General features: G+C 45.3%; 1 protein-coding gene across 5 annotated transcripts in view; it reads right to left on the bottom strand.

The window, feature by feature from the left end:
* Nucleotides 1-741: 741 nt before the first annotated feature.
* Nucleotides 742-23,340, bottom strand: part of Klhl3 (kelch like family member 3) — a 107,868-nt gene continuing 85,269 nt past the window's right edge. For 4 of the 5 annotated variants that reach the window (XM_040272217.2, XM_005333208.5, XM_078048884.1 and 1 more), the window contains 7 exons: nucleotides 19,824-19,941; nucleotides 19,234-19,431; nucleotides 17,349-17,450; nucleotides 13,988-14,116; nucleotides 10,727-10,867; nucleotides 8,845-8,988; nucleotides 742-5,096 (listed from right to left, as the gene is read on the bottom strand). In XM_040272217.2, coding sequence (XP_040128151.1) covers nucleotides 5,068-5,096; nucleotides 8,845-8,988; nucleotides 10,727-10,867; nucleotides 13,988-14,116; nucleotides 17,349-17,450; nucleotides 19,234-19,431; nucleotides 19,824-19,941 — 861 coding nt within the window. In that variant the 3' untranslated portion in view covers nucleotides 742-5,067. The remainder of the gene's footprint in view (nucleotides 5,097-8,844; nucleotides 8,989-10,726; nucleotides 10,868-13,987; nucleotides 14,117-17,348; nucleotides 17,451-19,233; nucleotides 19,432-19,823; nucleotides 19,942-23,340) is intronic. The other variant, XM_021731611.3, reaches the window with a different exon arrangement.

Raw genomic sequence — 23,340 nt, 5'->3', positions numbered from 1 at the left:
TGAAAGACAGTGCCTCCAACAATCTGAAGGAGCCTGGGTCTGCTGTCACAACCGAGACAACCATCCACATCTACTTCACAAGAGGCTCATCCTCCACAAAGTAGTACCCAGTGTAGCTGGCACCTTCCCCTCCAGGCCCAATTACCAATGATTGCCAGTCACGGCCATTGCCCAAACCACCTTGCAGCTCCCAAAGGAACTGTCCTGTCTAGGCCTCATTAAAGAAGGTCTTTGTGGGTCTGTGCCAGGACCGGGCAACAGAGACCAAGAAAACCCAGACCCTGCCCAGCAGATCTTAAACGGATAAATCTTTAAATCTGAAGACATGCAGGAATAAGTCTTTTTCATGTCTGAGACGTAGTGGAAGGCTTGGCTATAGAAAGGAAATACCAAGAAAGGTTCTCATAGTTTAGTTTATTAAAGTGAAACACACAATATGGGGGAACCAGAACTTGATTCCCTGTTAAAATAATACATTTGAGGAAATGTTTCTCCAACTATCACTGTAACTGATCAAGCATATGACATTGTTCTTTTACAAGATATATAGTTCCTAACACCCATGCAGAGAAGACCGGATCGAGGACCTTACCTGTGCAATATGTTGTGTGGGGTGCCAGTGATCCAGTTGTTGCCTGTGACAAGCAGAGACAAAGAGCCCACACAGACATACATATTCAGTGTCTTGAGTTTTCTTTCAAAGAAAGTATTTCACACGTCATGTACAAATTAAACACAAAGTCCAACAAGAGTCCTTTATTGCCACTGAAAAGGGGGGAAATAATTTACAATCTCATAACCAAAGGCAAGAACAGAGCCCTAGGGCAATTTGTTTCTGCAAATGCCATAGTCCCATGCATTCCTGCCAGTTGATGGTGCATCCCAGTCACTGAGTCCCAAGACAAAGGTTGAACAAGGTCATGAGGTTGTGATTATCCACCCTGGAAGAAGCCTCTTTTGTTCCCAGATGCCGGAAGTGCTGCCGCTCTCCTGCTTGGTCAGTAGATACACAACACAGCTGAATACAAGGGGCTCAGGACTCTAAATAGTGCAAACACTTAAAAAATATACATTCCAACCTCCTTGCTTCTACTGGCAAACAGAGCCTCAAAAACTCCACCTAACTGGAATATGAGTGTGCTCAGCCTCCCAACTTGATCCAACGAGGTGCAAATGGGGAGCATGGAGGTGATTTAAATGGCACCTGTCCCAACAACAATACAAATAAATGTTTAAAAAAAAAACCATGAGGCTATGTTAGATAAAAACACAAAACAGAGCCTGGAGTGGAGACACAGCTCGGGAGATAAGTCCCAAGTATAGCGTGAGCAACTGCAGAGCGCATGCTGAACACGTTCTTCTTAGGGACCATGGTGGACCCCTCCAGGTGAGACAGGGACAGATGCTTCCAAAAAAGACCTGGCAGCAAATACCTTAGGTCCTGGAAGTTTCAGAAGAATAAGAGAACAGAACAGAATGAGGAATGGTCTGCTGGACCCAGAAAACTCAAAGAGTGTGGCCTGCCCGGCAGCTGTTGTTCCATGCCCGTGGGCCAGGCTCAGTACCAGACATTAAGAGCTACCAAGAGGTGGGCCAACCCAGCCTCACCCCTCAGGAAGCAGACTCCAAAAAAACAGCTAGACAGACAGACAGACAAGCAGTATAGTTGGGTAAGTGCTAAGTTAAGCTTAACATTAGGCCCTAGCAATTTAAGAAACACTAGTGACTGCAGTTTCTTTTCCCCCCACCCCTTGGTGCTGGGGATTGAACTCAGGGGCTCATGCATGCTAGGCAAGCACTCTACTGAGCAACATCCCAGCCCAATTGCATTTAAATTTAACAGTTTCCCTTGAATATGGTATAAAAATGGAGGCCCATCTACCTGGAGCTCCTGAAAATCTGTTTGAGGAGGAGGAGAAACAAAGGAAAGACAGCAACAGGTACAGATTGTGTGTGAGACTGAATGAAGTACAGAACATAACATTTCATCACGGTGGACAATAAAAAGCAAGTCGGATATTTGAAAAATGATCTTATAAAAATATCTACATTAAAATTTTAGCCTGAAAGCTATAGCTTCAATTTTATAAAAAGACAATCTTTGAAAGGATCTGGCTCAGAAATATACAAACATTACACAACAGATACCAAAGTAAGACAGCTCAGAAAGCATCTGAGGGGATATTGCAACTGGCTTGTCATGAAATAGAATTAAGTATTCTTATTGCATAGCAGAAAATGAGGTCACTTCATTTGCATAATACTGCAACTTTTGAGATGAAGAGATGCCATTGGGTACTTAAGAGAAATAACTTTGGAATTCACAAGCTGATTTCTACACTGTCCAAATCAGTATCCAAGTGGCGTCTAAGCTGCTTCTAACCTTGGGCCTCAATTCCATTTCCCCACTGCAATCAGATTCCAGATATGCCACTGGCAAAGCTGCTTTTGCAAGCAGTAGTGGCCACCCCAATGGGGGTGGGAAGGGGGAGATGTCACCTACCATGTGACCTGCACTGACTTAAAGTCAGTCTGATGTATCCACTGTGGGGAAAGAATAATACCTGGGGATAAAGAGACAGCAGTTTCAGGATGGCATCTGTGGGCAGCCACAGAAGAGTGGCTTTTTGGTAGTGACATGCCAGTGTCCTAGTCCCCATGAGAAAGGATGCATGAGGATGAAATAAACACGCCTCAGCAACACTGCCAGCAGGGACAGTGCCTCCTAGGCAGGGAGATGCCAGGTGGGGCCAACAGCGAAAACCCAAAGGCAGAAAACACAGCTGACTAGCTTTCAGGGGAGGGATCTTTCTGGGAAGATGACACATACAAACTAGCCTTCTCCATGTAAGCACAAATGTCTAGCTTCTTGGTGGTGGGAGAGGGGATGGGAATTCGCCTCTCTTCTGATTGGAGGGCTTGGGTGAACAGCATACCTCAACCTCATTCTTACTACACGTACCGTCCCCCAAACAACTTCTTTGGAGAGAGAGGAAGGACATTTGGAATAAAAAGTTTATTCTATCAACTTCCAACCCAGGGATAGGCAGAGCTCTGAAAATCACAGCCATCCCTGCTGTGAGACAAATCCCTGCTGGGTAAGACCAGAGCACCTAACTCAAGCATGCCTTGATTCCTCCGGAAACATCTTCTAGTTCCACCCAAGCTGTACTAAAATATCCTCTTACCAAGGCTATAAAATCTCCTGGGTACCTTGATGCTCTCCAAACATCTCACTGAAATAACACTTGCTAAATACTGGGAAGAGAAATTTCAACTACAGGAGTGTTGTACAGGAGCGCACAATAAATATACTACCTGGAGAGAGTCCTAGTCAAAGTGGTCAACTAGCTGGGGAGAGTCCTAGGTTTCTAACTGCAAGGGCAGGGGACAGAGGGGTGCCAATCTCCTGGAATATCTGCTTGGAAGAAGCACAATTGTATCAGAAAGCCAACATCAGGTTTCATAAAGTCCCTTGGCTTCCTGACATCAGGAAAGGTTAACCCAGCTCCTAAAGTGTGAGACTATTCAAGACACAAAACGTCAGTGTCACAATTCCAACATGAATAGTTTTCTAGCTTGGAAACTGCATGGCTTTAAGGTTTTGTTTTTTAGTACAAATGACCCCCTGCACCCTCAAATATGCCACTCCAGATGCTTGAAATTCTATCATTGATAATTCTGACCAATGACTTAGCAAAGCTCTCATCAAACTCCTCTTTTAAAACGCAAGTGTCCTGGGAAGAGATCTCAAATCTAGGGTCCACTGCCATCTCCCCCCTCACAAGAGAAGCATAGAGGGAGGGTGTCCTGAAGGCTGAGGCACAAACCCTGAATTGGAAGGAGAGCACAAGAAAAGGGAGACAAGCATGAGACAGACCTGACCCTTGTCACAAAGTCCAAGGGCTGACACCAGTGGGTATACTCCTTGAAGTCCTTCATGGCCATCCCAATCATATGACCCCAGCCAACACAAAGACAGAACTATCTCTGGGTTTGATGGAAGGGTGACCTGTTACTTATCCTCCAAATCGGAACACTTGTCAGTATAATTTGGTGCTGTGAATAATGAGACCCAAATGATAAGTATACATGGGGGCTGTCCTGTCCTGAGAAACCCAGAAGTCAGACCCCTTTCTGAGACCACTGTGGGCTGGGATTGAATCCTTACCACTTTGATTTTTTGTTTTTGTTTTTGTTTTTTTCCTTGTCTATTTTTTTCTCCAGTGTGATACCTGGGCTTCTCTGAAGAATTTGTTTTCCCTATGGAAGAGACACAAAATCTTCCAAACCCAGAATCCATGACATCAAAGATCAGAGGCCCAGATATGAAGACTGGGCCATTCTCACCTTCCCAGAGGAGAGCCTGAGGAAGAATGTCTGGCGAGGAGCACAGATTCTGTTTGCTCCCTAGCCTGGTACCCAGAGGACATGGCAGCTTCAAGAAAGGCCCAGAGCTACAGTAGTCAAGTCACCTGTTCAGGTACGGTCAGGGGACTGCCCTGCCCTGGCCGATTACTCCAAGACATGCCCAGCCTATCCAAGTGGATCCCCAGAAGACAGCAGCTATGGTAGTCTTGGGGTTTCCATGGGACAAATCCAGAAGAGAGGTTTCTGTGATTTTGAGTTTTAGCATGGTGAAGGGATCAGTAGTAAAGAAATCCAGTGGGACGATCACACATCACACATCCCCATACCCCAGCCGAGAGAAATACCATGTTTTACACACACACACAACACACACACACACACACACACACACACACACACACACACACACACACACACGGTTCTCTGTTGTCTCTGTAGAAACAAGAAAAAAAGCCCAAAGGTGCTGCTGAGGCTGTCAGGAACTCCGCTGCTCAGGGTGGAGGCCAAAGCACCTTGGGGGAGAGGGAGGTGGGTCACCCAAGTCCATGCTGCAAGAGGCTGCACTGGTGGGAGAGGGTGCTGCTCACACCATCTCGGACCCTCCCAGTGAGTTGAATCCAGTCGTTACGGTCCCCAGGCTCCCAGTCACAGGCAGCACTTGCTCCTTCCTCCGTCTCCTAGCAGTGGGAGTTTGGGTCACAAGGACTTGTGGATCACAGCAACACCTAACATGAAAGGGGAAGAAAGTGATCACCTTAGCTTCTCCAAAGTTATTCAGAGTCCCAGGGAAGACAGCTGAGGGAAATGGGTACACTTTTTATCCAAATATTAAAGGGTTTGTGAACCTGGGCTCCCAGCACTCAGCTATTTCCCACTCTAACAGCCAAGTCCTGGCAAGACATTTAAACCCACGGGCACAGTCCCTCAAACACTGCAGGTGGGTGGACTCATCCTACACCATCACAAAGATCATCCAGATCTGAGACATCTCAGCTAATCTGCAGGCAGCACCCTCATTGAGAATACAGAGGCCCTGCACAGCTCTGTATCTGTGTCACCACAGAGAAGTGATTTTTGTCTGATTTTAGAAGACACTGAAATGAATTAGGAAGAACAGAAGACTGACTTCATGGAAGCAAAAAAAATATTGAATGTAACCCTAGCTCTGCCACCTGTCATCCTGCACTGTGGCCTTAAGCCAAGTCCAGTCACCTCCTTACACCCAGTTCCCACACTATTTAATGTCTTCTTACCAAGAGGCTCTTCCAGTGCTAAATTCTTTAAATTCTTTCAGCACCTAACTTGGTAAAAGGTGAAAGAGTACGACTTGGTGAATCCACGTGTGACCTACAATCTCTCCGTAGTAGACTGACGCTACATGAAAAACACCGTAGACCAAGTCCTCTGCCACAGACACCAGCCAGTTACATGTTTAGATTCCCAGACTACTCTGCAGCTGGAAGTGCCAGGTGGTCCAGCTGTGGCCAATGACATTGTGAATGCAAGTCAGCCAGTGTTGCAGCCTGGACTTGTCCTCATCCTTCCTGGGATGCTTATGCAAGGTCAAGCTATGAGAAAGCTGGCAAAGGAAAATGGAGGGAGATACCTGGTTCTTCAGTGACAGTCTGGGCCACCAGTGAAACTGTGGATTTCTTCCTACCCGAGACAAATACACTTCCTTTCTTATACAAGCAACAGTCTGTCAGTTTTTCTGGCACCTGCTGCTAAACAAAATCCTAACTTAAACAGTGTCTACAGATAAGATGGTTATGGGAGCCTTGTTTTAACATATTCTCACAACTATAAAATGTTCTGGTTGAAGAGAACACTGCTAAAAGAAAGCCCAGGATACCCCATAAAAGAGATTCTGCCAAATATCCTTTCCTGGATAATGGTGACAATAAAGATGCGTGGAAGCAGAGAATCCTGAGTCTGGAAAAAGGCATGCTATATGACCTTGACAACATCTCACCTCCACCCTGGACAACTCTTTCATAAGGTAGTTTTTGTTTTTTGATTTGATTTTTTTTTGTACCAAGGATTGAACCTAGAGACACTTAAACACTGAGCACATCCTCAGCCCTTTTTATATTTTATTTAGAGACAGGGTCTTGCTGAGTTGCTTTACAGCCTCACTAAGCTGCTGAGGCTGGCTTTGAATTTATAATCCTCCTACCTCAGCCTCCCAAGCTGCTGGGATTACAGGCATGCCCACCACACCCAGCAGGTAACATTTTTTTAAAGCAGGCTCCTGTATTGCTTTTTTTATATAAGCATTCTCTTTTGATTATAAAAGTAATATATTCTCATTATGGAAAATGTAGAACACAAAGAAAAAAATCTTTCAGCCTTTCACACAAAAACAACTGCCACTATCTTTTTGGATTATTTCCTAGCTTCTAATTTGCGTAATGATTATTTCTTAGCTTCACATTTGTTTACTGAGAGGTGTTCGGTGCCAGGCAGGCGCTGTGCAAAGCACTGTACACATATTATCCCATTTCATTCTCACAACAGCCCTCAGAGGCTCAGTGTAGTTTTGTTCCCATTTTACAAGTGATACAACAGAGGTTAAGTCAGACTGAATACCTGGTCCAGAGACCCAGGGCTAGCGGCAGAGCCAGGATTCAAGTTCAGATCTGACTCCATTATCCATTCCCAGAAGCAGTACCTGTTCAAGCCCACCACTGCCCCAAGGCAGAGCTACAGGACTGAATAGGGTTGACACTGCCCAGCCCTCTTTAACTGAACACCTGTCACAAATATTTTCTCATGACATTAAAAATACACTTCTGAAAAAATAGCCCAAAGATTAAGTATTTTCTTTATGGAAGACATTAAGTAGTTCTTGTTTTTTTTGCTAAATAATTAACATTCCAATAAATAACTCTCTGAATCTTTACTTTTCTGAGAATGTCCCCAGACTTTGAGACTCACTGGGGCATGGGATTGAACACAAAATTACATGCTTGTTTGTCTGCTTCCCACCTACATCTGGTGTAGGTAGAGAGTGAAAACAGGCACATGAAATATTCAGTACATGTAGGAAATTCTCACCAGCCATAGTGAAGCCCTCCTCTCTCATTAAGGCCCATGTAGAGCCAAGGGGAGATCCCACCAGTGTCTCAATGTCTTATCCTAGAAAACAGCCTGCTCAGCCTGGTGCTGATTTTCATAATTAGCCATTGGAACAGAATCGCTCTAGGAACAAAATGCTTCTAAAATCTTTCCTATTTAGCTAAAACAAAACAACAACAAAAAAACATAATTTTTTCTCATAAGGTGAGAAAAAACCCTACAAGAGGAAAAAAGTGAAAGAAATTCATTGCAATAGGAGCCTTGTGCTGAAAGAATGTGATAAAACCCTTTGGAGCCTGCCTGATACCAATGGAGTCCAGATGAGGACTGAATGAGAAAATGTTTATAAATATTCAGGATGAATATCTGGTACATTGTGTGTGCTCAATAAGTAAGTGTCTGGCCTAACTATTCCAGTTTCTGGAGACCAGATTCAGGAGCTGGGCTACATCGTGGCTATACATTTGCTTGTCTCCCCAAAGAACCTGGACTTTTACAATATCAACCCTGATGTCTCCCCAGCCCCTGTACCTTAGCAAACCCCACACACACTCCACAAGAAATAGGTAGACTCCACATCAGCCTACCATTATTCCCACTGACCTCTTACCCCAATCCTGAGCCAGAGTAGTATAAGGGGTATAGCTTAGAAGTCAATCCCAAGACTCAATTCTGACTTTGCCAATGTTAGTTTTAGTTTTGTGGCCTTTGCCAAGTTAAACTCTCAAAGCTCGGTTTTATTATCTGTAAAATGGAAGGATACAGTCCCATTCAGCCTTAGGGTGGATGGAAAAGAAGAAGGTAAATGTGTACACTGTACCTAACACACCCTCCCATGGCACAGAGAGGGGCTTCCAGCAAAGGGCAGTTCTTTGTGTCACTGTGACCCACTGTTAAGGATTGATGGAGCCAATCTCCTCCAGGTGGAGGTCCCGAACCTGCCAATTCTCAATTTATTACCCTATCAGGTAATAAAGATGTACAGGGCATTCCACTCATAACTCATGTGTACTTCATCTTGTATTTCCCCTGTTCTGTGTAGATAGGGCTTATCTTTCCAACTCAACTTCCAGAGAGCAAGAACTGTACTTGTGCCACCTGGGAGCCTGGTACAAAATAAGCCAGGAATGGCAATGAAACTCTAAAGTGTTTTGTGGCAGTGCAGATCATTTGGAAGAAGCTCCCTGAAACACTACAAAAAGAATGCTAAGGCTACATTCAGGTTCACAGGGGACAGGCTAATTATCAGCATCTTTCCTGGGCACAGAGTGAAGGAGTGATAACAATGTGACAATTACCTGCCACCCCAGGAGGAGGCACTCAGTCCCAAGTTAAGCAAGCTCACATCTCCTCCTCCCCTCCCCAGCCCAGGGTGGGTGGAGCTGGAACACAGACCTGCATAGCTCCGGCCAGTACTCATGTTGGTTGGTAGCAGTGTCCACTTGTCCGTGACAGGATTGTAGTACTCCACCGAAGCCAGGTTGCAGGATCCATCGTCTCCTCCAACCACATACAGGAGCCCATTCACTGCACAGACCCCTGGAGTCAAACAGAAGTCACTGGAGACATTAGGGCACCAGAGACCTGGATCTGCAGCAGATGCATGCTGGCTGCCTTGGAGGTTCATTTTCTCACACATGGTGGGACCACGGAGATCCAGCTCTGCAGGTCTGGGTTTGCTCAGAGGCCGCACATGCTGCCAACAGCCACTACTAGGCTCTGAGGATCCCCTAACCTAACAGTTATTTCTCTCACTACCACACAGTCCCTCAGATATTCCCTCCATCCCTTCTGATAGAGCATTGTGAGTTCTCTCAATGAATACTGAGCACCCAGCACAAAGACCTCCCAGCCCCGCAAGCTGGAGAACAAAACAGTTGAGTGATTTTGTACATGCTACTAATTCTCTGCTTGTAAGCTTTCCCCTGTGTGGTGCTAATGGCAGTGTCTGTAACCCCTTCACAAGACAGGGTTCTAAACTCACACACCATTCCCAGGGTCCAGGCTCCCCTCCAATCCTTAATGGGATTACTTAATGGGATTAGATTACTCCTAATCTCAGAGTAAACCAGTTGCAGGGCAAGGTCTCAAGAAGTGGGGACTAAAGATTAAGAATGTATAACTAAGATGATGCCCTAAAAAGTAGTGTTGGTATCAGCATTGGTGAGGATACTCTCAAATATTAGTGAGAGAATAAAATGGACCACCTTCCTGAATGCACAGGTGCTCCCTCTGACTCAAAATTCCACTTTTCACCTTTTATTATAAGAAATAATTTTAAATATGTGCATTGATTTAACTACAAGAACCATTTACAATAACCAAACTACTACTTAAACTCTAAGACAAGAAAATTATGTAAACAAATTCAGTGTCTCATAGGATGTTGATGAAAGATGGTGAAGGGAGCTTTTAAAAGCAGTTATAAAACAGTGTTATAGTGTGACTCCATATTTGTTATTAACAGAAATATCTATATGTGAATATTTGCATATACTCCTGTTTACATTTAAACTTTTTCTCAGACTTCAGATCCTGCCTTAGGGTCTGTAATTCCCTGCTCATGTGGCTTAAGATCAAATGCCAAGTTAAATCACAGCAGACTCAGGCACTGAGTAAATCAGTAAACTTCCCCTCCGTTTATACTTCCAACAAGTCAGCCACAAATGGGTTTAGCAAACAGGTAATGTGAGAATGAAGGTAATAATTCTGCCTGAAAGAAACCTGTTTGTCTTTCCAGCCTGGGAGGGTGGGCTCAGCTGATGCTTTCCCAAAGCACAGAGGCATGACCAAAAGGACAAAACTCCAAAAGGAAATAGCTTGACAGGACTCTCAGGCTCCTGGAGATACACATCTAAACCCCCTAGGGAAGGAACAGTGGAAGGGAAAGAAAGGACGAGAGACACAGGAAGTACAAAGAAGGGAATAAAGGAAGTGGTTCTCCTGGAGAACAGTCAAGGGCCCACCTTTCCCTGTAAGGAAGGAGACAGTTGACATTGCTTCTGTCAACTGCATGCAGTAAAATAATCACCGTTCATGGGGGGACGGGGTGGGGGGGATGACGACCCTTGTGCATTTAAATGCAGAGACCTGTGGCAAGTATTTTGTGTCCTGAGCTCTCCCCGCCCCTCAGATAGAGCCTGCCCAGCAGATGGATACTCCCTCCCTATTCAATGTTCAAGCTCAGCTTGAGATGCTGAGAATCTCTCCCCTCTTCCTCTCATGGAGAGCTGTTACGTGCAGAGCGAAGAGGCCTAGGACTCCCACGTCCCATTACCTGCATTGCGTCGGCACATGTTCATGTCTGCCACCTGCTTCCAGGTGTTTGTTCCAGGATCGTAAACTTCAACACTCTTCCTCACCAAGGGCCCATCATGGCCGCCTGTGGCATACAGCTGTCCACTGAGCACCCCAACCCCTGAAAGGCAGAGCAGTGTCCCGGCCTTAGGCTGGCTATAGGAACCAGACACCATGAGGCCTGATGTCCAGCCCCAGATGGTCACCACCAGCAGGTGACTTTGGGAGTGCTGTTTTATCTCCCTGGACTTCAGTGTTCTCATCTGTAAAACAGATACAATGATACCCTTCCCGCCTCCTCAAGAGATTGCCAACATGGAAATGTTGAAATATACGGCAAATATGACCCCATTCCTGTTTTAAAAACATAAAAAAAAGACTGAAATTCACCCAAACATTCAAAGTAGTTATTTCTGGGGAGTAAAATCACATTTCTTTCTTTTTTGCCTACCTATAATGCCTTGCCTTCCAAAACTGTTGCATTACTCAGCATTGTAATAATCGAGTCAAAGGGTTAAAAATTGAAACTAGACATGCAGTAAGTGTGCTAAGATCATTACCAAAGAGACATCCCTCATAGTCTTAAGCAGAAGCTGTTTTTCTGCCCACTTCTCTCCTGGATGCCAGAGGGCATTAGACAAGGCACTGAGCTGGCCAGCCTGAGGCATCATTTACAAGCTTCAGTGCAACCTTTTAAAATCCTTTAATACATTCAAGGAGACAAAAATCAATAAAGGAGGGTGGTGGCACCTAGAAAGAGCAACTGGCCTGGTGACTAGGACACCTGGGTTCTAGACCTGCCTCTAATTCCTCCATTGAGTGATCCTTTCCTTTCTGGGCCTCAGTTTTCCCATTTATGAAGGAAGGGGTATGGAATGGGTCAGAAATGCCTGTGGACTACTCCCCTTGGAGGACAGGCTGCATCTCCAACAGCTGGGGGATTTCTGAGAAGGTAGGTTCTAGGGCTTCACTCCCAGACACACTGGTCAAGAGCCTAGAAAAGTTCCATGGGTAATTAGGATGTGTAGCCAGGTTTCAAATTAAAGAACTAAATTTATAAAACATAAACTTCATATGGACAGAGAACTGTCTTATCCTTGCCTTGTTCCCTGTGCCAGGTAGTTTAAGTCCTCAGCAGACATTTGAATGACAAAGTGTGTAAAATTCCCTTCAGCAATTAGGTTAGCAAACTAGTGGTCCCTAGCAATTGCCCTAAACTAACAGCAGATGGAGCTGTTGTACTGGCGATGGCTAGCTAATGGATGCAGGCCTAGCAAGTCAAATGGGTTCCTCAGCTCCACCTTCCCTTCCTCCAAGGTGGGCAAGAACTGCTACCCCTGGAACCCTGAGATGGCCTCCTTTCCCCTAAACATCCTTTGGTGTTGCCCATACCCTGCTGAGGAAGGAAGCAGTCTTCCAGGCACTCGTGGGCGGCCTGATCCATGAACTCAGATGCAGAGGTTTCCCGTATCTAGAGCCCAGCCTGGGTACCTGCAAGGGTCTCAGGCATCTGGAAGACAGGGCCTTTGGTCTCTGGGCCTTCAGCCACCAAAAAACACCCCTAAGACAAGTATGTGGGTTCCCAAGTAGGGGGTGAGACTTGCCAGGGGCGAAGCAGCCAGGGCGACAATAATCTGAGCAAAGAGTTCATTCCCTAAGTCAAGGTCACTGTGTCTCCTAGGGACAAAGGTATTGGGATGACATAATCCTGGGTCTTTTACCTAGGTTTAAAAGGCAGTATCAGGGCTTAGTAACATCCACTCAACAGTAACCTTCTAAGCAGCTTACAGACAAAGGTTACTTCATCCACATGGATGAGCGTGAACTTTCAGAGGCAGGTGAGAAGTCCTAGTTTCAGGAGATCTGCCTCAGCACTTTCCCCTGGGGAGCTTCCTCAGAACAGCCGAGCAGGACAGTGTGCATAACCCGCTGTTCATACATGTGTGAGCCTTGAGCACCTGCTCTCATGCCTGGAGAACAGGAGAGGACTTCTGGGAAGTATAATGTATGGACACTAAAAATCCTAAGTTACTACAGGAGTTTTATGGAAGGGAAGAATCATGGGATCTGTGAGTTGAACTGGTCCTTAAGGAACATCTGCTCCAACCCACTCATTTCATATCTGAGAAACTGAAGATCAGAAATGGAGGGGGTCTTATCCAAGGTCACAGAGCAAGTTAGAACAGAGCCAGCACTGAAGCCCAAGTTTCCTAACTGCCAGGCATCTGCTCCACACTCAGGAAGGGCTGATCTGTCAGGATCAGCAGAGGCAAGCTCCCGAAAATAGCACTCCAAACAGGAACATCCCAGAGGGGGTGGGGGAAGAGGGGAGAGAGAGGCGGGGGAGGGGGGAACAGATGGTTACTTTGAGTTGTGGCTGGGAATCAGTAGCCACACACCAGAGGAACTGCATCCATGGCCTCTGCCTACCGCCTAGTCCTTTTCTTGGGGCCTCTAGGAACATGGAGAGACCAAGCAGGGAAAGAGGGACTGCTGCCACAGCTCCTGAAACAGCCCAAAGGACCGCAGAAGCACTAGTGGAAAACCACTTGGAAGTCATTCTCTTCCCATGTTGGAAGGGGGTAGATGTGAGGCAAAGGGGGGATGAGGGAGGGACACAGGTTTATTTCCAGATGTGAAGACTTCCAACCTCAAGAGAGGGATTTCAGACAGGCAGGCTGGGCTGTGTCCACTAAAGTCTGGGTGCTTGTCCTACTACCTCACAGGAATGAGCCTCTCGTGATTAATCTAGGGGTTAAAAGACAACTCTGGAGAGAGAATTCCAACTTTGGCAATTACTAGTTTTATGACCTTGGACAAATTATTCAACCCTTAGTAGACTTACTTCCAAAATCTGGTAAGTGGAATCAATATTATCAATATTGTAATATAACCAATATTGTATCTGCCGTTCAGGGTTACGCTGACTAAATATAATACTGAGGCACAGAAAGGGCCTATTATGACAGTGCCTGGTCCCTAGTAAGCCTTCACTTTGAGGAGATACAGACCCTCCAAACAAACAGGGTGATGATAAAGAACATTATTTCTTCCACTCTCTAGCAAAAGGATCTCTGGGAAAGGTGCACTTACAAGCACTGTAGCTGCAAAGGTGCTAATGGGATTATATACAGTAGAAGGAAAAAAAGAAGAAAAGTAAACTAAAATGTAAGGTTATGTCACTGGGCTCCAGACCTGGCTGTGCGCCAAGCAGCCAGTCTGCACCCTGGGACTCCCCTACCTGCACCACTGCGGCGGGTGCTCATGTCAGCCACATATGTCCACTCGTTGGTCGCTGGGTTGTACTGCTCCACGGTGCTCAGACACTGGCGGGAGGCCCCATCATAACCCCCAACGGCATAAAGCTTCCCTGGAACAGACAAAGAGGATGAGGATAATGCCAGGGACGCTAGCAGGGCACCGAAGCTTGGCTGACACCCACCTTTAACCCATAGGGCACTCTTACTTTAGACTACTGGGCCCCCTTCCTCCAGAGGAATGCCAGCTTATGTCCCCAGCAGGGGAAACCGTCTTCACATTTCTGCCTTCTACTTGCTCCTAAGTCCTGAGCTCTCTAGAAGCAATTCTGAACCTCGTTCTAAATAAGAACTCCAAAGACCCAGTTGAACCTATGACTTGGCACCACCAGGCTCAACATATTCTTGCTGGTGAACTAGGTTAATGCTTCTCTAGAACAGAGCACCTGTACTGGATAGATGGAGAGCTGGAGGGCTCTCGGCTATTACCAAGCAGGCTAACCATCTGGCTAACGGCTTCCAATAACAGATGGGATAAATGTGGAAAAATCTTCTTCAATGAGAGCCCAGACTTCAGCACATAGCCACTGTTTCTGTTCTTTCCGTATTTTCACAGGCAGAGCTTGTGTGTGGAGTGCTCTATGTAGATTCTGGGCTGAGGTGGCTGGACTTTTGTGCAGGCAACGCTAGGAGCTCCAAGCCATGCATGAGGGCCCTGAAGCACCATCATCTATTTTTAAAATAAAATACCACAAAGCTATTACCCAATAGCATCATTTCTTCCTGGGGCCAGGGACTAGGAGCAAGATGGGACAAAGGAGCAGAAAATTGGTATTCTAGCTGCTTGACAACAGAGATTTGAACCTTTTGGATTTAATATTTAGTCTTAGAATGCAATGGGACAGCCCTTTCTGTAGGGGAGAGGAAGTAACCCTACTTCACCTGATCTTGGGGGGCGGGGAGCATGAGTTACAGAACAAGGATGTTGAAAACCAGCTATAGGCTGAGTAAACACTACCAAATGCAAATCTTTTTGACAGGATTATTTAATCAATACATTTTGGGGGTCATTATATGCTTATATAAGAGTACAACAAAAATGAGAAAACCTGAAATAAATACGTGAAGTTAAATTTTTAGGCTCAAAACTATACCCTACCACCAGGGTTACTGATGTATATAAGAAATGTAAAATTATTCTTCTATTGTCACTGGGCCTGGTTTTGTTTTCTTCCCCAGAGTCCTCTCCACTGACACTTCTGAAAAAAAATAGACCTCTCCTGCGCCGTTCAGCCCTCACCAAAGTCAAAGCAAAAAAACCAAAACCAAAACCAAAACAAAACAACAACAAAAAAAAAAAAAAAAAAAAAACCAGGCCACCCACATGGTGTGGCTGGTTCAATGTGACCTTTCTTTAACACACCCCCACTCTGCTGGGGAGCTTCTGCCTATACTCTGATCCTAATACTCTCTTTTCCTGAGCAGAAATTCTTCCAAGAAGCCAGGGGAAACTATCCTAATTTCCTCCATGTTTTCTCAGTGTCCTTTACACTCCACAGCGTGCAGGAGAGGATGCGAGGGAGGGGAGCAAACCAGACAATGCACAGAGCTGCATTTCTGCCTCCACACCTAGTCCCACTGCTGCCCCAGGTGACTCACAGCCCACGAAGCTTCACATTCAGGAGGGGAAAGAAAAGTGAGTTCCAATCTGTCCTCCACCTCCACAGGGCAGGCTCCAAGACAGTGCTTCTTCCACACACAGAACATGCTCACAAAAGCCTTTGTCAAGGGGAGTATTCTAAATTACTACCATTAAGGCACCTCCTCTAACCCCCACCAGCCATTCCAACCCTGCATCAGCTGAAAAAAATACCCACTCAAGGTTTCTCCTTGACTCTATTAACAGGGATTTGCTATTTTTAAGCCCTGGTCTATTGTTTCATATTCCTGGCTGAGGAACAAGGGGGGAATGGGAAGGTGGCTAGACAAAGCACTTAGATTTGGCAGATAAATCAATTTCTGTTCCACCAAGAGGATGAGACTGCAGGAAACAATTTATCTTGGTTGGAGGAAAAAAAAAATCCTTGTAGTCACTTAAGATGACTTGTTTTGTGTGTTAAAATAGCTTTAAATGAAAATTTAAACTATGCAAACCAGTACAGAAAAAGAATATTTCTATTATTGTCTAACTGCATATTCCACTCTGCCCAAAGCATGTGTACATGGGCGTGTTCTTGCTGTGTGCATGAGAGAGAGAGAGAGAGAGAGAGAGAGAGAGAGAGAGAGAGAGAGAGAGAGAGAAGAGAAGAGAAGAGAAGAGAAGAGAAGAGAAGAGGAGAACACACATCTGTATACACGTCCAAGTGAAGAAATCTTCCAGTTGTCCCCATGCATCAGGACAGGCTAATGGGCCAATGATATCCCATAAACTCTAGCCTTTTTGGTTCAAAAAATACTTTATGCCTTGGCACGTTGAATTCTCACATATTTGTAAAACTCCTACCCATTAGCACTTGTTAATGGTCTGAAGGAGCAGAGATAGCACAGCACAGTGGAAGAGCATTGGGCTGGAGCTGGGAGACAGGCTGAGGACTGGCTGCACAGTTCCCTACCACTGCGGTGTGCAGCTCATCCCTGAAACTCTTTGGGACTCAGTTTCTCCATCTGGAGAGAGTGGAGAAACTCTTAGTTCTGCCTATCTTCTTCAGAAGAGTTTTGGGAATAAAATGAGAGATGGATAATTTACAAACAACTGCACACTGTCTGGCCAGGCCCCCAGCCAGCCTCCTGCCTCACGCCGCACACTTCCAACTGCCCTGCGGAGAGAGTTGTCAGACCTGAGAAGAGGCTCTGCTTAATGTGCCATGTTTGCACATATGAGAAAAATGTTCAATAGGGGGTGGGGTTGTAGCTCAGTGGTAGAGTACTTGTCTAACAAGTGTGAGGCGCTGGGTTCAATCCTCGGCACCATATTTTAATAAATGAAGTCCCATGAACAACTAACAAAATATTTTTTAAAAATTAATCCAAGAAAATTAATCCACCACAGTGGGGACTCTGGGTTCCTACCCTCAGCAGAGCTGTTGACAAGTGGACAGAGACAGGATGGCATTTCCTCTGGGCTCTTCCTGTTTTCCCCAACCCTATCAAACACCTCTCAGCCCTGGGCTAAAGCTTCACCTCCCTTGTCTCAACCACCCTCTTCTGTTAAATCAGGAACAATGGCTCCTAATTCAGCAGTGATCTGAAAAAACGGAGCCATTTTAGAGCATCGAGCACGATGCCAGACCCAGCACAAGGTCTGGGGACCAGGGTAGGGCTGGCCGCCCACTGCTGCCTCCTTACCCTCCACAACGCCCACACCCACACTGCTGCGCCGCGTGTTCATCGGGGCCACAAAGAACCACTCGTTGGTCTTGTAGCTGTAGGCTTCCACCGACGCCAGGCCTGGGAGACAAGAGACTCGTGAGGTTCTGCGGCACCAGGCCTCCGCTGACAGTGGGGAGTCCAAACCTGGGGGCTGCAGACCTGCATGCGTGGCCTGGTGCCACCTCTGCCTCTCCATGTGGCCCTTGATGACTCCCTGAAACACAACTGCAGTGGCCACCTGAGGGGACACTAAGACTTGACTCAGAGGACGGGTTATGAGTGGACAGGGGTGTGCCTGAGCTGTTCTGCCAAGGTAAATAAGTCACTGAACTCACAGAAAGGAATGCTTTGATTCCAGACGTGAGGCTGCCTCATCGAGCCCCTGTTCCAACCCCCTTTTCCCTGGTCTTCCTCTGCCTCCGGAGCTAGAAAGTTAAAAACTTGCCTTTGAAGATTCCCTTGCAGCTAGGGGTGACCAAGTCAATGATATCTAAGTAGAAATCTCATTGGGATTTCTGAAATAACCTTTACTTTTCTGAGATAGGTATCACTCTTTCTTGCTTCTTGTTACCTGGAACACAAATGTATTGGCTGGAAATAGAACAGCCACATTGTGATTAGAAGGAAAAAAGGCCCAGAGAATCTTAGGAACTTGGCCCCAATTTCCTTGAGCAATTAGATCAAGTCAGGAACTCCTTTTTTTGTTTCTCAAAAATAAAACAAAAATGCTTTATTTTAAAGCCATAGTATAGTTGGACTTTCTACTTAGAACCAAAAAAGCAGGTCCTAAATGACTCAATGTACCGCTATCCCTTCTGCTCAATAAACATAGCCTCCAGAAAAGCTAAAGACCATGGACTTTGTGAAGCAACATGAAGAATGAGAAACATCACCAAATCGTGAATACATAAATGAAACTTTCGAGAAGTAAAAAATATTGTATTTTTACTTTTTCTTCCCTTGTGGCTGAAGAACACTATTTTATTTTAGTGAGTTGGTTTCTACAGAGACATCTACCCAGCAGTATGAGTACAGATGAGATCTTCTCTCCAAGTCCATGTCTTCTAATGGTTCAGACTGAAATTTTTGAAGCAAGGTAAAATCCAGGAGCAAGGAGTCCACCTGTGGTAGCCCAGTCTAGTGAGGCTCAGTGGGGCAGTAGAAAGGGCAATGGACAAGCCTGGCTGCCAGTGTGGCCTGAGCCAGGCTTCTTCCCACTGCTGAGCCTTTGTTCCCTTATTTGTTCAGTAGAAGGTGCAGACTAGGGACACTTGAGTGGAGGCTCCTTCCCAGAGCCCTAGAGATCATACATGGAGAGTTCCATAGTCTGTATGAATATGTTCCTATTCTTTGGGGGCCTGGCTATGGCTCCAAAAGCTGGGTAAGGAAGGATGGTGCCGTAGTTTGGTTCCTATTGCCCCCAAAGGCCCATTGTTGAAGGCTTGGTCCCTGGATCAGTGCTATAGGATACCTTCAGCAGAAGGGGCCTTGAAGGAGGTCTCCGGGTCACTAGGAGTGTGCCCTTGATGGTAGTGTGGGTCCCACTTCCTGTTCCCTTTTGCTGCCTGGTGATGAGGCGGGCAGGTTTGCTTGGCCATGTGCTCCCTCCATGAGGTGCTGCCTCACCACAGTCCTAAAGCAAAGGGTGACCTGAGCAGGGACTTGACCTTCAAAACCATAAGCCAAAATAAATCTTCTTCTTATAACTATCCCAGAGGAAAGCTGAGTAACATGGATGTGTGTGTTGCTGAGGCAGTGCTGCAGAAGGACAGATATCAGCCCAGCAACTGGCTGGACAAAATGAGGCTGCATGGAGGGTGTACCCAGGTGAGGATGGGGAGGGAATAGGTCCTGGACCTACCAGTACTGCCATCGAAGCCTCCCACCGCGTACAGCAGGTCATTGAGCACGGCCGCACCCAGTGTGCTCCGGCGCTCCTGCATGCTGGCAATGGACGTCCACTGGTCCTTCACACCGTCATACACGTCCACAGTCCGCACCCTCAGGGAGCCATTAAATCCGCCCACAGCATACACGTGGCCAGCCATGAACACCACACCTGAGGCACAGGAAACCAAGGCACGAAGGTTAGATCAGGTGGCTGGCTGAGCGTGTTGTTGCATGATAACGTGGGAGCAGGCAGACAACACATAACTCACCACAGAAGACGATCTCCGACTACAGACACCTGGGGGTCACTGTGGGGCTCACTGGATTTCTTTTCCCATTTGCTTTTCTAATTTTGCTTGATTCAAGCAAATGCCTGAATTTGCTTACTCTCCCAACTAGGAAAGAACTGATGGGAGAAGGGACAGCCCAAAACCGAGCAGGTAGGGAAGGCAAGGGAGCCTGAAACACACAGGTGTCTGAAGAACTAAGGAGCACTGTGTGACTTCCAACACAGGGTACTAACCAGCCAGGAAAACGCAGCTGCTAGACTGGGGGACTCACCGGCTCTGCATCTCCTGGATGGAAGCTCTGCAATCTGATCCCACCGGTCCTCCTCAAAATCATAGCACTCCACGCTGCGGATTGCCTTGGGTGCTTGGCCACCAACCACAATCATGACCTCCAGAAAGACAAGGGGACATTAGCTGGGTCTTCCTAACACCAGATTAATGGGTGATCTATCCCTGGTTCTTCTACATGCTTAGTGCCCAGGGGCTGAGCGTTATCTGAGCTCACAGTTTACAGAGGTACATATGTGAAGATGCTGCCCCTAGTCATCAACATATATGAATATTAAAGAAAAAGCTAACAAGCATCTTCCTACAGAAACACAACCACAAGTTCTATAGTTCCAAAATACCCTAGTTGGGGCAATGGTGGGGGTACATTAAGCTTAAGCATCCTCCGCAATCTCAGTGTCCTGGAGGACTGGGATGGGAAGTTCAATTTTACAGTGAAACAAACTTGAATATATTTTAGAAGAGTGCAGATTTGGATGCATTAAGAAAAAAATTATTATTTAAAAGTATTTCTAAATGTCTAGCCTGCAGGGCACACTCATTGCAGTATAGAAAAAAATATTTGTACAATAGTATATGTGTGATGGTTATCACAAAACTTATTTAACTGATGATGCTTTGAAAAATGGCACTAACAGTGGCTATTTCCACAGGTACAGCAGTCACTATCACTGTCGGGCAGTGTTAAGTGTGTCGTCATTCACTTGTCACCATGACCCTGTGAGACAAACATTATCATCCAGATGAGGGGAGTAAGCTCAGAGAACAAGGGCCCAAGGTCACCCATGTAGGGGTGGCAGAAGAGAGGCTAAAACTGCAGGCAACCTGACACAGACCTGAGGCTGGCCCTACCCCTCCTGTTCTGAAGACTAGGTCCGTAGCCCATGAAAACACAGGTCATTGCATCTGTTTGTCAAAATGTAGGTCACATTTCATTAGTGGGTTATGAAATCAATTCAGTGGGTTACAACTAGTGTATTTTTGTAAACAGGACAGAAAATACCATAGCAAGGATGCTATGTCATGAAATAGCCAGGACACCTGTGTGTCCTCCAGATGGCATTTCCTACTGCAGGTCAAAAAAAGGAAAACCATCGCTAAACTGTGGAACCAACCGAGATGCCCTTCAGTTGATGAATGGATAAAGAAAATTTGGTATGTATACAAATGGAATACTATTAAGCATTAAAAGAAAATAAAATCATGGCATTTGAAGGTAAATGGATAGAGTTGGAAAATATAATGCTAAGTGAAGCTAGCCAATCTAAAAAAAAAAAACCAAATGCCGAATGTTTTCTCTGATATAAAGATGCTGATTTATAATGGGGTTGGGGGGGCAGCATGGGTGGATTAGATGAACTCTAGATAGAGCAAGGGGAAGGAGGGGAAGGGAGGGGGAATGGGGGTAGGAAAGAGGGTAGAATGAGATGGATATCATTACCATAAGTACATGTATGAAGACATGAATGGTGTGACTACTTTGTGTACAACCAGAATTATGAAAAATTGTGCTCTATATGTGTAATATGAATTGTAATATATTCTGCTGTCATATATAACAAATCAGAATAAAAGGAAAGCCATCACTCTGACTGCATTCATTAACAGAACTGCAGTGCGTACCTAACTGTGGCACATCCCCATTATTGAGACTCTTGTCACATGCCACCACTAAATAAGAATTAAAATACCAGAGCGAACTGTAGTTTACACATTTTAATAACTGGGCACATTCACACTGTTACTGTATGACACAGTACACTCAATTGCACCCCAATACATTTTCCTGAGCAGAGAGAAAAGGGTAGAGGCCACAGGCAGCCAATACAAGCCACGGGATTGTTTCCTGCAACCTGTCTTATTCACCCAATGGTTCCCAAAATTCAGTGTGCATCAGGTTCACCTGAAGGGCTGTGAAAACACAAACTGTGGTCCCCCACTCAGAATTTCTGATTTAGCAGGTCTAGAGTAGGGTTGATAATATAAATTTATAACAAATTCCCAAGTGATGCTGTTGCTCTGTTCTAGCTTTCATACTCGGAGAACAACTTTTTTAACTCATGGCCTGAAGGAATTTCATAATGATACTAATGGTATGCCATCAACAATTTTTGCCATTACTAATAATCATAGTGCTTTTTACTTCCTCACAATGTACTCTGGGGGAGAGGATAGATCATCAAAACCTGCATGAGCACACAGGAGCACAACTCTCAGATGGACATTATCTACCATAAGGGGAAGCAAAACCAGATCAGACAACCATTGCCCGAGATCAACCATTTATGCCCCAAGATGCCAGATTAGGCTCATGCACTGCTCACATGGTGACTGCTGATCACCAGAGTTAGCCCACCAAATGTGAGTCATAAAACATTCAAAGCTCAGAAATCAGTTCTAACTTCTAAAGCATTCCACAGGAACTCGAGACACAGGTCAGGCTTAAACTACTACTGCTTCCAGGCAGGCTTTCTTCCATGCCTCAACTCAGAAGGTCCCACTGCTCTGTGTCAAGAGCAGCCTTTTTCAGAGAAAAGCTTGATTCTTTCCATCTGTGATTCTTTGCTTACATAGGTAGCCATAAGCAGGTCCGGGGTATACTAATGAACACAGCCTCTTAGCAAACTTCAGATTATGCCCAACGTACTCCTCCAGAGCAAAAAGGCTAGTCCTATGTTCATAAGCATACCTAGAACTTGCATTGTCCTAAACTAAACTGAAGACAAGATGTTGCAAGGATTTTCTTTGAAATCTAATTTCTGGAGTTGAGAGGGAATAAACCCAGATTTTAGTTTTCTCTCTGCAGGATGCCACCCCTCGCTCTTGCATACAACATTCCATCTACTTTAGATATTCTTCCTCTTTTTGATCCTTTTGCTTTAACACCTGCTTATCTTCCAGGTCTTAGTTTACAAGTCTCTTCTCCAGAGAGAGCTTCTTTGACTCTGTGTCTGAGTTGCATGTCCCTCCACAGAGTGCTCAGCTACTCTGTGTGCTCTGCCTTGTGCTGTGACCATTTAGTGATTTGTCTGTCTTCCCACCTAGACAGTAAACCCTAGCAGGACAGAAAATCTGTCTGCATCAATTACCAAAATAATCCAAATAATGTCCTTATATTGCCAGATAAAACTGAGGGCTCAGACGTTTCTTTGAAATTAAAAAATTAATAAATAAAAAGTAAATAGCAAGGAGTCGAATGAAAAAAATGAAATGAAAAAAATATAAAACTGGAATGTCACTTTCTTTGGTTAAGATGTGTTGGAACACTAGATTATAATTCTGGCAATATTGAGGAAAACAAATGATATAAAAAAGGAAAAGTAAGAGATTTTCCCACCTTTTGACTCAACCATCAGAACAAAGCATTACTTGTTCCTTGCACAAAGTATCAAGCTTTTTCTTTAAATTAAAAAAAAAAAAAGGTAAAGCTTTCAGGAAACCTCACCATGTCCTAGAAACTGTCTCCTGCCAAGTGAGGGGGCACATTCATACTGGAGAAA

This window comes from Ictidomys tridecemlineatus, chromosome 1 (genome assembly GCF_052094955.1).
Source record: "Ictidomys tridecemlineatus isolate mIctTri1 chromosome 1, mIctTri1.hap1, whole genome shotgun sequence".
In the NCBI taxonomy this organism is placed as follows: domain Eukaryota; kingdom Metazoa; phylum Chordata; class Mammalia; order Rodentia; family Sciuridae; genus Ictidomys; species Ictidomys tridecemlineatus.
This window is presented reverse-complemented; position numbering and strand designations above follow the sequence as displayed.